General features: G+C 37.2%; 1 protein-coding gene across 5 annotated transcripts in view; it reads right to left on the reverse strand.

Annotated features, from left to right (window-relative positions):
* PDE4D (phosphodiesterase 4D) overlaps positions 1-16,480 on the reverse strand; it is a 1,577,486-nt gene that overhangs the window by 802,949 nt on the left and 758,057 nt on the right. The window contains exon 1 of one of the 5 annotated variants that reach the window (XM_002804373.4): positions 2,558-9,990. The exons of 3 other annotated variants lie outside the window; for them this stretch is intronic. In XM_002804373.4, coding sequence (XP_002804419.2) covers positions 2,558-2,820 — 263 coding nt within the window. In that variant the 5' untranslated portion in view covers positions 2,821-9,990. Of the gene's footprint in view, positions 1-2,557; positions 9,997-16,480 lie in introns of those variants that run through there. One more of the 5 variants, XM_078004765.1, reaches the window with a different exon arrangement.

Consider the following 16,480-nt stretch of genomic DNA (forward strand, 5'->3'; position numbering starts at 1 on the left):
GGCAACCTTGGGAATCACATGTTGCAAATAATGGAACCACAGGATGGTAGAATTCCAGGTCCCTGAGGCACCTACTGGCTAGGGCAGGCTGCCTCTCCACAAAAAGCAGAAGCAAGAAATAAAAATTCACTATGTCAATCCAATTAGATTTGGAGAATATTCTGTAGAACAGCAAGATTATCTTAGCTAAAACAGAAGTCTTCCAATATTACTGATTTATTCTACCGTGGTATAAATTATTGGAAATCAACAAATGGTTCTTGCTCAACTTTCTAATAATTAGGTACAGAATAAACATGTTAGACTCAGTAGGCATTAAATGTATGCATAGGGAATGCAGGGGAATACTGGGAGCAGGAAACCAATACTGTGAGGCAGAACATTGTTGTAGCAACAAATTAGATACAAATATATTTATATTTATGTCAGAACAATTTGAAACATATTTTCAAAATTCTCCATAGTGCTTAGTACAAACTGTGAAAGCAAAAATGAGATTTTTTGTCAAAAGATGCCTGTGGATATTATGAACGTCCTGGGGCTCATTCAACCAATATGGAAAACTTGAGATCCTCTTTCCAACTCCCTTGCCTGATGGTTTTAGTCCATAGGGGAAACTGTTTCCTTCTGAGTTACTGAAAATCAATACCATGATTTTTATTTCTGGTTTCCATTGCTCTCTTTATGCCTTTCTTACTGGGCTGTGTGACCTGATACACTAAAATGAAATGTTGATAGAAATTGTACTCTTGAAGTTTTTCCAAACAGCACCAGAAAAGGAAGTGCCAGAAATGTCAGAAAAAAGCCTATTTTCATGGGATTTCCTGCCTTCCTTACACCCGACATGTCTAAATAGTTCAGATAACCTCCAGCTGAACTCTAGGTTGCTCCACTCAGACTGAAATCAAACAGCTGAGTTGAGGGCCACTCATTCAGCAATAGGTGCAATTTAGGAACTGCAGTGATAAAGCAGTGCAACCAAAAGGGACACTGGACACGGAAATTCTGGTCCTGGCTCCGTAGAAACTCAAGCCAGCTCTCCTGCTCTGGCACCCAATGCCTGGCCTTGAGCCAACCTTCTCCTTCAGTGCATCTCCCAGTGTTTATCCATGCCTTTCTTTAATTCACTGCTTGTTGCTCACAATTTTTTTCCAAAGGAAAAAAAAATAATAATAAAATCTTCCTCAAAGAGAATTCATCATTTCCCAATAATTTCTTTAAGACAGAAAAAGTCAATGTTTGTCTCACTCCTCTTATGGCCATTATATCTACCAAACTCAGAAATGACATCTAGATGTTAAAATATTGGGAGACAATAAGAACACTTCCCAATCAGAGATCCAGCTACCTAAAACTAAATTTTTGAGGTTGGACATGTCTTTGGGTGTGACATACCATTTATTTCCTTTGTCATTGACTTTCATCTATAACATTAATGCATTCCTGAGCACGGTCTTGTCACTAGTTTAGATTTTAATTCCTTTTACTTTTTGCTGCTTTCCTCCTAAAAGCCTTGTTTCTGCTTTTTTTTTTTTTTCCTATTGTTAACATACATACTTTTGTGTTGTTATGGCAAAACTGTATAAAAAGTATTTAGTCATAGTTTCTCAACTAACACATTCTTTTTTGTTATGCAGTTTTCTTTATCATAATTTATACTCATCAAAATGTAGATGTAGTGCATAGAATCAGACTCATTGCTCAGAGCTTGGAATGGCCTCTGCTTAGGTAGAAACTCCAAATAAGCTCACACGATGGTCTGTTTTAATATTTGGGTTTTTCTTTTTTTTTTTTTCTTTTTCAAGAGCAGGAAAAAAATCAAGAATCCTCCAGAAAAATACATGGAAGCATATGCATGAAACAAATTCACCCATTATAAAGAAGATAAAAATATTCACAAAGAAAATAAAAAGATTGGCAAAATATTCTAACAATCCAAATTCAGAGAACACAACAGTACCACCGAGTACCAGCCGGCAACTTTCTGCGTAGAATTCCTAATCCCTTTCTTCTTTCCTTTGGAAAGGCATGTTTAAGATTATAAACACTGTATATCAGAGTCAGGAGTGAGGAAGGGCTTTATGAAGACACACCATTACACACACACTATACGTGTCTCTGTTCAAGTGGGGATCATACAGAAAAGAGAGCAAGCTATGATCCTCCTCCCCTCATTTCTGGTCCTTTCTTTCCTCAGCTGTTGGGGAACCTGGTAGGGAAATTAGTTTAAGAAATCAAAGAAACGCCACCACATAAGTATGGGAGTAAAACTGCATTCTTATTTGACATCTGGCATCCAATTTTCTTGTAGGAACTTGCAATAGGAATTGAACTTTGAGAACCACCCACCTCAACCACTCCTAGTACCAGTCTCCAGGATTCTTGCCCTGACTTGGACATTTGTGGGATTTATGGTTAAGGGAGATTACTTGGCGAGAAATCCCAGGTGAGGAATGATGGTGGTCCTCCCTCCCTATCCCCAAAATTAAAGGCGCGAGGAGCTGGAATCCCCGAAGGGAAACGGCCACCATTTCTGCGTGGTCTGCGCAAACCTTACCATGTATGTGCCACCGTGAAACGCCGCTGTTTGGGGATGTTGCTGCTGAGAAGCATTCTGCGCAGGAGCCTGGGGGAATTTCTCGGAGAGATCACTGGAGAGAGCTTGGGAGAAACCGATTTCCTCGCTGTCTTGGACTTCTCATGCTGCAACAGGTTTTCTCGCAAGGATTTCACAAGGTCCTCGTTCAGCCACGGGTTTGGACAATGCGGATTATCCACTTCAGGTACTGTTAAGGTGTCCGGGCTTGTCTGCTGAGCCATTTTCCTGGTCAACTTTGTACAGTTGGCAAGAATCCAGGGCAACGTGGTTCCCTCGCTCACGGTCCGGGAAATGTCCAGGGAAGCAGGTCGGAGCCTGCTGCTGTTAGTGCATTCAGTCGCCTGCCTCAGTCTCTCTGTAGAGCTGGGGCTGGGTGCAGAGGAGGCGAGCGCACTCCTCCGCGGAAGCGTATTAAACGTCACCCCTCCTCTCCCAAGCCCCTGCCAAAGATCACTGACAAGCTCGCATAGCAAATGAACATGGAGGGAAAGCACCGCGCTCGCACAGCTTTGTCCGTGCTACAAAGCAGCCTGTTAAACTATTGGAACTAATGCGCCGCAGCTGCTCGAGTGACTTCTGCTGCTTATGTACATAAAAAGTCCTGGGGGGAGGGCTTAACCATCAGATGCCTGCTGCTGGGTTGTTTGGCTCGTCTTTCCATTTGCTTATTCCTGAATCCAAAGGAAAGAAAAACTTTGAACTTGACCTTCCTCTCCCGCAGGGCTATTTATCTCCCTACAGTCCACGTTCATAAAAGAAAATTGCCAATCTTTTGTTTTTTTCTCTCTCTCTTTTTAATGAGGGAAGAATAAACAAGCACTAGCTACACAAGAAGTGCTTCCCTGCTTACTAAGCTCAATCTGATGAACCACATAAAACAAATCCCATGAGAATAAAATTTGCTTTTTCTCCCTCTGTCTCTAGTTAGAACCCAAACAAAAGGTTTCAAAATACTACACATGGAACGCTTTACAGGTTGCAGTTGTGTTCTACAACCTTATTAATTACGGCCTTGCAAAGAACCAACACTATTTAGACCCACAAATGATATATGTTCTCTCTTTGCATTTAAACTAATGCCCCTCCAGAAGGACAGATTGTCTTCATAAGAGTAGTTAAAAATGATTTTAAAGTTTCAATTACTATTTGTGATATATACAATTTTATGTATTCAACTATAAGAGGGTGGAATACATCTAGCTTTTCGTGATTTCCTTTACTGCCTTTTAATGTAAGATTTTTATGTGTGATGAATAGAGCTTCAACAGACTTATTCAGAGAGGGCTTAAAAGAAATTATTTTGCAACTGGAAAAAAAGTAAAAATGTTGTAACAAGAAAGTATGAGGTAAAGCCTGTTAAATATCATTTATGTGGACACTAGAAGTGCAGACATTAAACAGCATTGGAAAGAAATTCAAACTTTTGCGTAGGGAAGTTCCGAGTAGCTTAGCGATGCTACAGACCATGCGGGATTGAAATAGAATCACATTTCTCAGGGTCTAAGAATATTTTATGTTTTTTAAAAACACAATAACTTAGGGAGCTACAAAATGCATCCAGAAAAGGAAATGGAGACTAGAATGATTCTTTTTGTTTCCTATGATTACTATTAGGTCAATTTTTAAAAGTTTCTCCCGTCACCCTGCCCCCTGGTTGCTCCACTGTAAGTTTCAATTCCTTGCTTTTTAAATGTTTACAGAAAAACATACTCTGAGGTCCTACTCACAGAAGCACAGGGTCAACCACTTGGTCCATCTTTCCCGTTAGTGTGCTCACAACAATTCAATGACACATGTGTGCTATGACTTCATCAAAAAACGTTAGACAAATATTTGAATTTGAAGAATCAGGGTATGATTATTCTTATTCTCATAATTTTTACCAATATAAAAGTTTTCATCACTTTGCATTATTAAGTGGCAAAATATGTGTGTACGTGTGTGTGTGTATTATCTATATATATACCATATTTCTATAAAGTGGGCTGAGGGACTGACAATGGCCTTAGAAGTTGTGCAAAACAGGTGTGCAATGCTTGCCCTCAAGGAGCTTGTAACTTAATGGAAACGATTGGATAATGCTTAGAAAAAGATACCAGAACAACTGGAAAGTGAAATAATCAGATATAGAAAAGTACAATGAAAATGAAATGCATATGTGATGAGGAAATTCTGGGTAAAGTAAAGCTTAAGAAGGGAAGGTTCAGAAATTGATGGAAAGAAGGAAAAGAAAAAAAGTGCACTTTAGGAGGAAAAACTAGAATGTACAAGCACAATTAAAAATGCATTTGTGCATGTTTTTAGTTTTGTGGAAAACAAAACAACAACAACAAAATTAAAGGCTCAACAGTCTGTAGATACAAAGCCTGTTCAGGTTCAAAGAAATAAAAAATTCAGTTGATATAGGATAAGTGAGAAAAACTAATATGTATTAAACTGAAATGGCAAAAAAAAAAAAAATTGTTTTAGAAAACATCTCCAGTTTCTGAAGACTCAGTTCCATTCAACAAACATTTATGGGCATTTATTTTTTGCCAGGCACTATAATGGGTGCTCTAGGGTATTTAAAGATTAGCTTGGCCAGGTGTGGTAGCTCACACCTGTAATCCCATCACTTTAGGAGGCCAAGGCAGGAAGATCACTTGAGTTCAGGAATTCAAGAATAGCCTGGGTAACATAGCAAGACCCCATCTCTATAAAACATTAAAAAATAGCTGAGTGTGGTGGCATGCATCTGTAGGCCCAGCGCTACTCAGAAGGCTGAGGTGGGAGGATTGCTTAAGGCTGGGAAGTTGAGGCAGCAGTGAGCCATGATCATGCCACTGCACTCAAGATTGGGTGACAGAGTGAGACCCAGCCTCTAAATAAATAAATAAATAGATAAGCTTGATACTATAGCTCTATATCTGCCCTTGGGGAGCTTATAGTCTAATATGATAAATGACAAGTGCAAAATGATTGACATGGAAACGTGTAGCCCAAGCATCCAGATGAGATCTTGGAGGCTGGAGATATTTAAATGTCTGGCTCTAAGTAGAGAAAAGTGACTCTAGTGACTGAGTAAAGGAAGAGATGATTCTAAGAATGATATGGTCAATAATTGGGAAATTCATTGAGTTCAAGGGTCTGGGTTCTAGTTCTCACTTTCAGTGACCTTGTAGAAGAACTTAGGAAGAGTAAACTATTTACATGCTGATCTTCTCATAAATAGTATACCATGTAGAATGTTCAGAAAGTCTGGGCACTTTGTTAATGATCACAATTAAGCTAAATAGTAGATATAACAATATTCTATTCAAAATGCACTGATCATTATGGGTAAACATGGACAAAAGCATTCTGCAGATCTCCCATTGCTTTGGTGTATGTTAAAGGATTTCAGTGTATTTGGTTGGTGCAAAAGTAATTATGGTTTTTGCCATTAAAAGTAATGAAGCAGGACTGGGAGTTTCTTTACCGGTCCCCATATCCATTATTATTATTGATTCAATTCTCTAACACTTCCCATTACCCTCCTGAATCTGCCAAATGATATGCGATATGCATTCTGCTTTTTAAAAAATACAAAATTAATTTTGTTTTGAGAATTCTTGGCCAGTCCTTGAAATAACTTGAAAAAGCCTGCAGTGTTTCAAAGTCATGCTTGAAAATTGCTGCCTTAGGAAACACAAATTGTAAGGTTCCGAAGATAACCAAAGGTGGGTGAGGTTTGGACAGACTGGAAACGTTTTCTTACGTTAAGGCAGAGGGTCAGAGGACTTTCTTCCAACAGGAGCACTCCACAGCTTGGGTTTTTCACAAAATCTCTTTAAAATGAGCTGCCAGGAACTTGCCTGAAAAACACTGTACTGTAAGTGACAGCCAAATAAGGCCTCAGATTTTAACAAGTGGAAATTTGAAAGTGGGTGAAATGTTTTGATAAAGTCACCCACGCCTAGAACAACAGATAACATCTCTTAACTTCATAAAAGTTTTCCTAGACACCTCTTTGTGGATTTTCAATTTATGGGTTTTTTTTTTTTTTTTTTCATTTAGAATCCTTGAAAATGTTTTGTCTCATTAATCATTTGTAGGTGGTAACAAAGAAGATGAGATTTGCACAGGTTCTGAGACAAAAAGTGTGCTTTTGTCTAGGTAAGAATAAGCAAGGCTGGATTTCCCACAATGGAAAGGGAGCAATGATGTGGCTCATTCAAAAGAATGGAAGAAATGATTTATACTCAGCTATGGAAAACATTGTATGCTTCTCCAAACCATGTTCTAATTTGATAAAAAAAGGGTTAAAAGGAGATTGCTTTCAAATTGCCCATAGGATATGGTCCATGGAAATGACCTGATAGTGGGAGAGGTTATATTGTCTACTGGATAAAAAGTTATGGGTTAATTTTAGAAATGAAAGGTTTATTTTGAATCCCAGAAGTACTACTTACTAGTTGTGTTACTTTACTTTTCAGTGGTTCAGTTCCATATCTGTGAAATAGGACAATAATAATGAGGATGATAATGATAGTAGCTATTGCATAAGAATGCTACAAGGATTAAATGTGTTAATCCCCATGATATAAAGTGTTCAGGAGAGTGCCTGGTACAGAATAACCACCCAGTAAATAAAAATCTACCACTATGTGATACAAGGAACTTATAGAAATTCACACTTAGTAGATATCAATTATGTACCAGGAATTTTGCATTTTATTTCCCTTAATCCTTGAAATCACACTTAAGGTGTTGTTTTTGCACTGTAATTTTAGAGACGAGGGCATAAGGAGGTTAAATAACTTGCCAAAGGTCATGGAGTTTACCAATGGCATAAATGGGATTTAAATCTATGTCTATGAGGTGCCAGAGCTTCTATTTTGACTCCACATTATACAAACCCAAAAGGAAAGCAGATCTAGTATTTACAATTGATTATGATTATTTCTATGGAAAACAGTAGACACCTGAGTCCCCTGAGTTCTTGATCTAGTTAACACTAAATTTTGCCCTTGGCTACTTTCAGAATATACACCGTGTCGACCTGTAAAGCCTGCCAAGTCATGAAGTTCTTTCCGAGGCATGGTATTCAAGTAAGGGCAGCTGAAGGTGGAATTCCTGAGATGTTTTTTGTTTTTATGTTTTTTTTTTCTCATCTATGTACCTTTCCTCTTTGGATATGAAGAAAGTTTAATTAAACTCCATGATAGTTTTCCACTTAGCCACAAAATATATTCTAAAATTATTTTATCTTAATTTTTATCATATTTTCATTATAAATTTTGATGATAAAATTATAGCATCCCCTTATCTAAAAGTACATCTGAAAACTGTAGAACATGGTTTTTCAAATTATCATCATAATGATCATTATCATCATCATTGACCTTTTATTAGGTACTGGGCTAGTAGGCAGAGATTTCCAAAAAAGTAAAGTACCTACTTTAGAAGGGAATATAAACAAAACTCTCCCAACAAAGAAAACAAATACTAAGAAGCAAAATAATAATAGAAACAATTGGTGCCTCGTGGGTTAAAAGTAGTGACCAATAATTTATCTAGACAGAGAATAACTCAAAAACAAGGCAGAGCTTGAATTAAGTCTTGAAAGAAGGTATATATGGAAGAATAATGATAGGTTTGGAAAGATCGGTAGTTTAGAGGAGGTAAGATGCTTTGGAGTTTTAGACTTTTTCACTATGGAAAAATCAGTAAAATTTACATGGTAGGTAGGTAAACAATATATAAGGAGATTTACATATGTTTAACCTGGTTTCAATATGTTCTATAATTTGCAAGAGGAAGATTCTAAAGATCTTATTTCAATATTTCCTATTCAATATGAATTTGTGTAGAAATGGAAAGAAAGTGAGTAATAAAGTAAGAATTAGAAGGATTTGTTTATTGGCTGTATATAAGCTTGTAAGTCAATAGAGAAGTCAAAAATTGATCGGATATTTCTTATACATTCCACCCAATTAAACATCAAAAGCCAGTAAACAGTTTTTTAAAAGAGTATCTAGATTTCATTGAACAAATCAACTATATGTCTTGATTCACATGAGAGCTATATTTTGAGCATATGATGTGCTCTTCTAAGACCAATTCATTTTAATAAAAGGATCAAATCTAGTTACATGGGTTTTTTTCCTAGATTAAAACTAAATGTTAGAGTGATCTCTGCTGAAATAGTAAGTAATTATTTCACTTGAAAGAAAAGTTAACATTTTATAGGGCACAACTTACAACAGCTATTTTTTTTTCTTTTTTCTTTTTTTTTTTCTTGTTTTGAGACAGAGTCTGGCTTTATTGTCTAGGTGGGAGTGCAGTGGTGCAATCTCAGCTCACTGCAACCTCCACCTTCTGGGTTCAAGCGATTCTCCTGCCTCAGCCTCTCAAGTAGCGAGTAGCTAGGATTACAGGCATCCACCACCACGTCAGGCTAATTTTCATGTTTTTAGTAGAGACAGGGTTTCACCACATTGGCCAGGCCTGTTTCAAACTTCTGACCTCAATTGATCCTCCCGCCTTGGCCTCCCAAAGTGCTGGGATTACAGGTGTGAGCCACTGTGCCTCGCTTATACCAGCAATTTTAACACAGCATGTTTATTGTATTTCGGAGAAAAGTTGCAATACAACTTAGGTAAGAACCTTCCCTTTCCTTGTGATATGGTCATGCTAAAAATTCTAATAATGAACGGAAATTACTTCTAATTATTTTGCTAAAAGGAAACCCCAGAATGCCCTCTCTAAATATTACTCTAACTTCAAAAAAGAAAATAAGTTTTGATGGCCACTGAATATTCAACATATTGTAATACCCTATATTTCTGGGTTTTATTTCAGTGGGAGGAATAACCAAGCATTTTGTCTACAACTTGTCAACGACAACAAAAAATCCCACATCTCACCATATCTACACTAGATCATCCCTTAGCCTATCAAATTACTGAGAAAAAAATCACTAGATGTAAGTGCAAAACACTAGTGCACTAAGCATAAGCACTTTGCATTATTACGTGATTTGATCATTACAATCCTTCTAACAAGGTGGTTACTATTACCCACATTTTAAATTTGAGAAAACTGGCATACAAAAAAACAATTAAATAACTTCCTCAAAGTCATCCACACCAAATGATCTCTAATCCTCAAGGTCATAACCAAAAGATTTCCAAACTCCCCAAAATTGTTCATTGTATGACAAACATCAGACATTTAGTGCACAAAAGATCTTGGGTGGACCTTCAGAGTCCTTGTGCATGATAAAAGTTGACAAGAAGAAACAAATGTGTTATCTTTGTCCACGTAACAGACACGATAAGGAACAAAATCCAACATGTATCCTAAATTCAGAGGAATATAACACAATAGTGATCTATTCAAAACTCAACACCAAGGAACACATTTCCTTATCTTTCTCTTTCATTCGCTGTACCCACCCCCGACCGGCCCCCAAGAAAGGATTTTTTTAGACTCTTTCTCAAATTAGTATAATATAACTGGATCACTTCCCTCTGATCCCCATACATAACATCTGTTTCAGTCATTCTGTTTTTTGAATATGGTTTCTATGAGACAGTGTATTTTACTGAACATGTCTGTAATTCACAGATTTTTAATTACAGTTGGACATTTTTTCTAAAGTTAAACATATCTAAATAATGATTTCTCATGAGCAAATCATATTTTCAGAAATAACATTTTTCATACCTAACTATAAGGAATCTTCTGAAACCTAGATGTTTCTGTGGGATGCTCTACAGAAGGCATTATAGAAACCAGAGTTGTATTCCCCATTTTATAATAAGTTAGTGAAGTCACCTTGAACAAGTTCATTAAACTTCTCTGGAACTCACTTTCCCAGTATAAAGTCATATAACTTTACTAAGGTTTAATAACTTTAAAAAAAATCTTATCCTAATTGAATTGGGAGTTTCAGTTGTCATTTAAGAAAAACAAATATCAAGTGCATCCTGAGCCAATATAGTCTCTTCCACTGGCATGTGGTGTTATTATATACCACAAATGCTTTTAGAAGAAAAATGGAAAACAAGATATTCAATATTTAGGAAATTGAAGATGGAAAACAAGAGAGTGCTGCAATAAATAGGTGCCTTGCTGATGGTTTTATGGCTCTGAAACTTGCGAAACTTTTTTCTCTAACTAGGTAAAACATTTGTTGATATCTGAGTCACAGTTTGGGAGACAGAGTGGGAGAGCAATGCCTAAGTTAATTTAGTATTTGAAATCAAAGCGTTGTTTTACTTCTAAAATAGTGAAACTACACAGATAGGTATATTCACTGTTATATAATAAGTCAGATTTTCTAAAACATCAAGGCTTAAGTTACCTTTTAGACAATTTCAGAGGAACCTCTCCACTCACATTTCACAACGCATATCTCACCAAAGATGAGTTTTGCCTAATTTTGATGAATGTTTCATGAGAGAAAAAAAAAAAAAAGCATTTTGTGATTTAAAAAATATACAGAGCTGGGTTGAATACAACCAAATGGGTTTCCTCTGAGTAAGATCTCTCCGTCTTTTAATATGTTAATGTGATTTGTGAATGCAGACTTGCCTGGTTCAAAATCCACCTGCATCCTCCAGCATGTCCAGAGGTTAATGTTTCCAGGAACCCTTAACTCGACTTTCCACAAACATCTTTTGAACATAGCTGATAGATAATGCAAACCTTCCTGATTTTCTGGTGTGCATTCTTTTTTCCTTTTGTTGAACTGCAGCCAAACGGAATGCTTCCAGCAGAATGATGACTTAGTTCAGGTACTGGCTGCCCTGGTAATAGCCTCCATTAGAATCAGGTTATTGTTATGGTCCTGCTCTCAGGCTAATTTCACCCTCCTCTGCAATTGGTGTATCTCCAAATGTAAAAGACATAACCTTAGCAAAGGCTATGAGAGGGATGGGACCATGAATCTAAATGGCAGCATTGTGGACAGAAGCCTGTTGGGAGGCTGTAGACAAACTAATGGGACAGAAAAATATTGGACTAGATGGCACTGTTGGTGAGAAGATGCATAAAGGCAACTGAAGGCCAGACAGATGCTCTTCAAACGCTGATGGACCTACAAATCACCTAGAGACTATGCTAACATAAAGATTCTGATTCAGTACATCTGGGGTGAGGCTCGAGATCCTGAATTTCCAAAGCTCCCATGGAATGCTATTGCCGGTCCATAGATTGCTCCATGTGTATCTTGGCCTTAGAGTATGTAGGGATTGATGGCTAATGAATACAGCAAAAGAAGGCAATTAACTTGGACACAGGTGATCCTATTTCTTTATATTCAGGCATTTGTGAATGTTTAAATTTACTACTGATATTTTAATAAATCATGCAATTTCTAAAATAACTTTAATTATATAACAATATTACATAACAAAATCATAAACCATCTTTTTCAAAAGAGCATATACTCTCTAAAAGATTCCATTCTAGAAGCAAACTTTGCTATATTAAATCCAAACTTTTAAGATGAGACAAAAAAGGCTTGGAAGTTGAAATAAACTCTTTTGCAAGTGTGGTGAATATCTATGTCTGTTTATAAATTATAAATTAAAAGTAATAATTACATAATTGAAAGGTAAACTTTAAGACTTATAGACTGTTTCCTGAATATAATTTATTTAATCATTCTACAAGCATTTAATAAGACATTCTATGCGTTAGGTTCTGTGGGTCTGGTGAAGGCATGGTCTTTGTGTATCTAGGGATACAAGATTCATTCTTTGCTACACTCACAGTCTCCTGGGACTTTCAGTCTAGTCTACTGTGCAGTATGAAACATGAAAAGGACATTTACCATCAAGATTCACTACCACACTATTGACCTATTACCTAAAGAATTAAGAAATTATGCATCCGCCAACTCAATACAACTAGCCTTATAGTCAATCTATGGACAACTGTAAAAGCAGGTATATGCTTTTCTTTCTGGGGCTTCCCAAGAAGTTATTCTGACCTGGAAGTGCTCAAATGGTTGCTAAATTATGAATATCAATTTGAATTTCTTTCTTAAATTATTGTTTTAAGCTCTAGTAAAATACAAATGAAGGTTACACAAATATTATAAAGGTATATATTCTACTTATGCTAATAACCACCATTTATATTCTGTAATTATATAAACATTGCCAACTAGTAATTATTTAATCAGTTATAAGGGAAATCAACCTACGACAAAGAAATCCTCTTGATACACCCCTGGTGAAAACACTTCAGTCTAAACAGCAGTTGCCTCATGATTCTTATACTTTAAATGCTGGGAATATAGTAAGTGTTCAATAGACACTTGACATGGGCAGAAAAGGAAGGAGGAAATGATTTTGCACTGTTTGTTTTACTATTTTTTATGATTTTAGATAGTTAACAGGCTAAAAGGATAGGGTGTTCAAATCAATTTACACACTGATCTATCTACTAAAATTCTACATTGTTTTAGAAATCCTTTGGCTAGGCCAGTGCAGTGTCTCACGCTTGTAATCCCAGCACTTTGGGAGGCCAAGTTGGGTGAATCACCTGAGGTCAGGAATTTGAGACCAGACTGGCCAACATGACGAAACCCCGTTTCTATTAAAAATACAAAAATTAGCTGGGCGTGGTGGCACATGCTGTAATCCCAGCTACTTGGGAGGCTGAGGCATGAGAATCTCTTGGACCCAGGAAGCAGAGGTTGCAGTGAGCCAAGATTGCACCGCTGCACTCCAGCCTGGGCAACAGAGCAAGACTCTGTCTCAGGAAAAAAAAAAAAAAAATCCTGTTGCTAGGCATGCTTTTCATTTTAACAATGTATTTGTTTTAAATTAGCTAGATAATATATGATATGTTCTCATTGTAAAAATGTTAAAAGTTCTGCAGAACTCTAAAGTTTCTGTAGACCACCATCCCCAAACTCAACCTTCCCCCAGGTAACTCTGTTATCAGTTGTGTTTATTCTTCTAGATCTCCACTCTCTGTCACAGAGGCCACCATCCAAATGTTACTATTAGGGCTTGAAATGAGATTCACAGAATTGAGAAATGAAATTTTTATTTGTTTTATTTAAATTTAAATAGCATCATGTGGCTAGTGGCTACTGTAGTGGACAATAAATTCTAGACCTCTGTGTGATATCATAAATAATTTTATGCCTATAGGATCATATATTACTGTTTTCTGAGGCTTCTTAAAAACATAATGTTATGTATAATGATCATTTTTTCACTCAACAAAGATCTCTCTTGCTATTTTTAACTGACACACAGTATTCAATAGTATGGTTATTCATTCTTCATTTAGCCATATCCCTACTGGACGGCATTCAGGTTTCCAGCTGTTGACTATTACAAAGAACACTCTGGCAAAACTCATTGGGAATACATGCCAAGTATTTTTTTTTTTATAATAGATACTTAGAAGTAGGATTGTTAGGTGATAAGATATCAGCAATTTTAAATTTTAATAGAAACTGGCAAATTGTTCTCCAAAGTAGATTATTCAATTTACACTCCCACCAACAGTCTTTGAGATCCCACATTTTTCCCTCAAACAGCCTTATGTTGCCATCAGTTTCCCTGTACTAGTTGTCAATGCCTTTTTTCCCTCGAGAATACTTTCTATTTCTTAAGCAGAAGAAATTAAGAAGAGCATCAGTGGGCCGGGTGCGGTGGCTCACACCTGTAATCCCAGCACTTTGAGAGGCCAAGGCTGGTGGATCACCTGAGGTGAGGAGTTCAAGACCAGTCTGGCCAACATGGTGAAACCCCGTCTCTACTAAAAATATTTAAAAATTAGCTGGGCGTGGTGGCAGGCACCAGTAATCCTAGCTACTCAGGAGGCTAAGGCAGGAGAATTGCTTGAACCCAGGAGGCAGAGGTTGCAGTGAGCTGAGATCTCACCACTGCACTCCAGCCTGGAAGACAGAGCAAGGCTCCATAGCAAAAAAAAAAAAAAAAAAGCATCCGTGGCTACCATTAAAATTTATAGAAGTGGGAAGATGTATTTCACGTTGCTTCTGAGTCAATGTTCAGTTTTAGCTCTCTAACAATTTTAATTGATCAAGCATTTCCCAGGAGTCTCTATAATATGATAATGGCTATACATTACAGAAGGCTTTTGAGAAGGAAAAAGCATTAACTTTCTTTTTCGGTAATGTTCTGGCACTACTCAGTAAACTATGTTTTAAATTGCTTTTCCTATAATAAAGATAGATTGTGCTAAGCATGTATTCTTCATGCCTAGTCACTCTTTTACACATCAGTGTAGAATTTGTAATGCCTGGTCAGGACTCTGTCGCTAGTTTGTGTAACTTTTTCCTTGAGCAAAATCAATGGTCTATAGATAAGGCCTGCGCCATAAACTTAATGAATTCTGGCGTGACAGCAGTGTTGCTGCAGCATCCTTAGATAAGTAGTTTTATGTGAATGAAAGAACAGGAGTATAGTTTTGACTAAGTCATATTTGTCCTGGAACCTGAGGTGAGCCAACCACTCTCTAGGGCTCAGTTTTCTTATCTAAAAGTGATGGTGAGCCGGGCACAGTGGCTCATGCCTGTAATCCCAGCACTTTGGGAGGCCAAGGAGAGTGGATCATCTGAGTTCAGGAGTTCAAGGCCAGCCTGAGCAACATGATGAAACCCTGTCTCTGCTAAAAATACAAAATTAGCCATATGTGGTGGCAGGTGCCTGTAATCCCAGCTACTCGGAAGGCTGAGGCAGGAGAATCGCTTGAACTTGGGAGGCAGAGGTTGTGGTGAGCCAAGGTCGCACCACTGCACTCCAGCCTGGGCAATAAGAGTGAACCTCCTTCTCAAAAAAAAAAAAAAAAAGTGACGGTGATAGAAGAGAAGACCACAAAGGTAATCAAACTAAAGTTGTAATTGAAAAAGGAGTATAATTCCTACATGACTGGTTTATGTAGGAACTATGTCTTACTTAGTGGTTAAGTAAGACAAAAATGAAACAATAAAAATGTATGTTGGAATTTTACTCAAGGAACAAGGCAATTTCTTTGCTGCATCTGGAAAGTCTAGAAGACTGTTTCCTCAAATTTTTTGTGCTATTTACAATTTAGTGGTTGCAGACATGATACACAACTTTAATAACATTTTCTTAATCAGTTTCTAGACAGTCAACAACATTAAACCAAAACTCAATTCCTGGGCTGGGTGCAGTGGCCCACGCCTGTAATCCCAACACTTTGGGAGGCCAAGGCGGCTGGATCACGAGATCAGGAGTTCAAGACCGGCCTGGCCAAGATGGTGAACCTTGTCTCTACTAAAATTGCAAATATAAGCCCAGGCGTGGTGGCAGGCACCTGTAATCCCAGCTACTAGGGAGCCTGAGGCAGAGAATCACTTGAATCCGGGAGGCGGAGGTTGCAGTGAGCCAAGATTGGCCACTACACTCTAGTCTGGGCAACAGAGCGAGACTCCGTCTCAAAAAAAAAAAAAAAAAAAAAAAACAATTCCTGATTTGTGGCATATGTTGATTTCCATGGTATAAATACCTCTACTAAAGCTGATTTTAAGCTACCAACATTGCATCAGCCTATGTGGAGTTGGGTAGAGATGCAAAGTAACATGTCATTTTATATAGTGTTTCCACCATACAGATGCAATAAACAACCTTACAAACATAGATAACAGAATGTAGTAAAACACTTAGGAAGGGATGAGAGTTTTGAGTATGTATTATGTTTTTCAGATAACTTAATTGAAAGTTTACATAATTAAACTTTAAAGAATTGATGCATTAACAATTTGCTTAACAAATTTCTGAGCATTTAAAAATAGGTGCCTGTGAGTCAGTTCAGACCAACTCTAAAATACTGCTGCTTTTTCACCATATAGACATCCTCGAGTCTGAAAAACCTGTTCCTTTGTGATTTTCTAAGAACTGTATT

This window comes from Macaca mulatta, chromosome 6 (genome assembly GCF_049350105.2).
Source record: "Macaca mulatta isolate MMU2019108-1 chromosome 6, T2T-MMU8v2.0, whole genome shotgun sequence".
Taxonomy (NCBI): Eukaryota; Metazoa; Chordata; class Mammalia; order Primates; family Cercopithecidae; genus Macaca; species Macaca mulatta.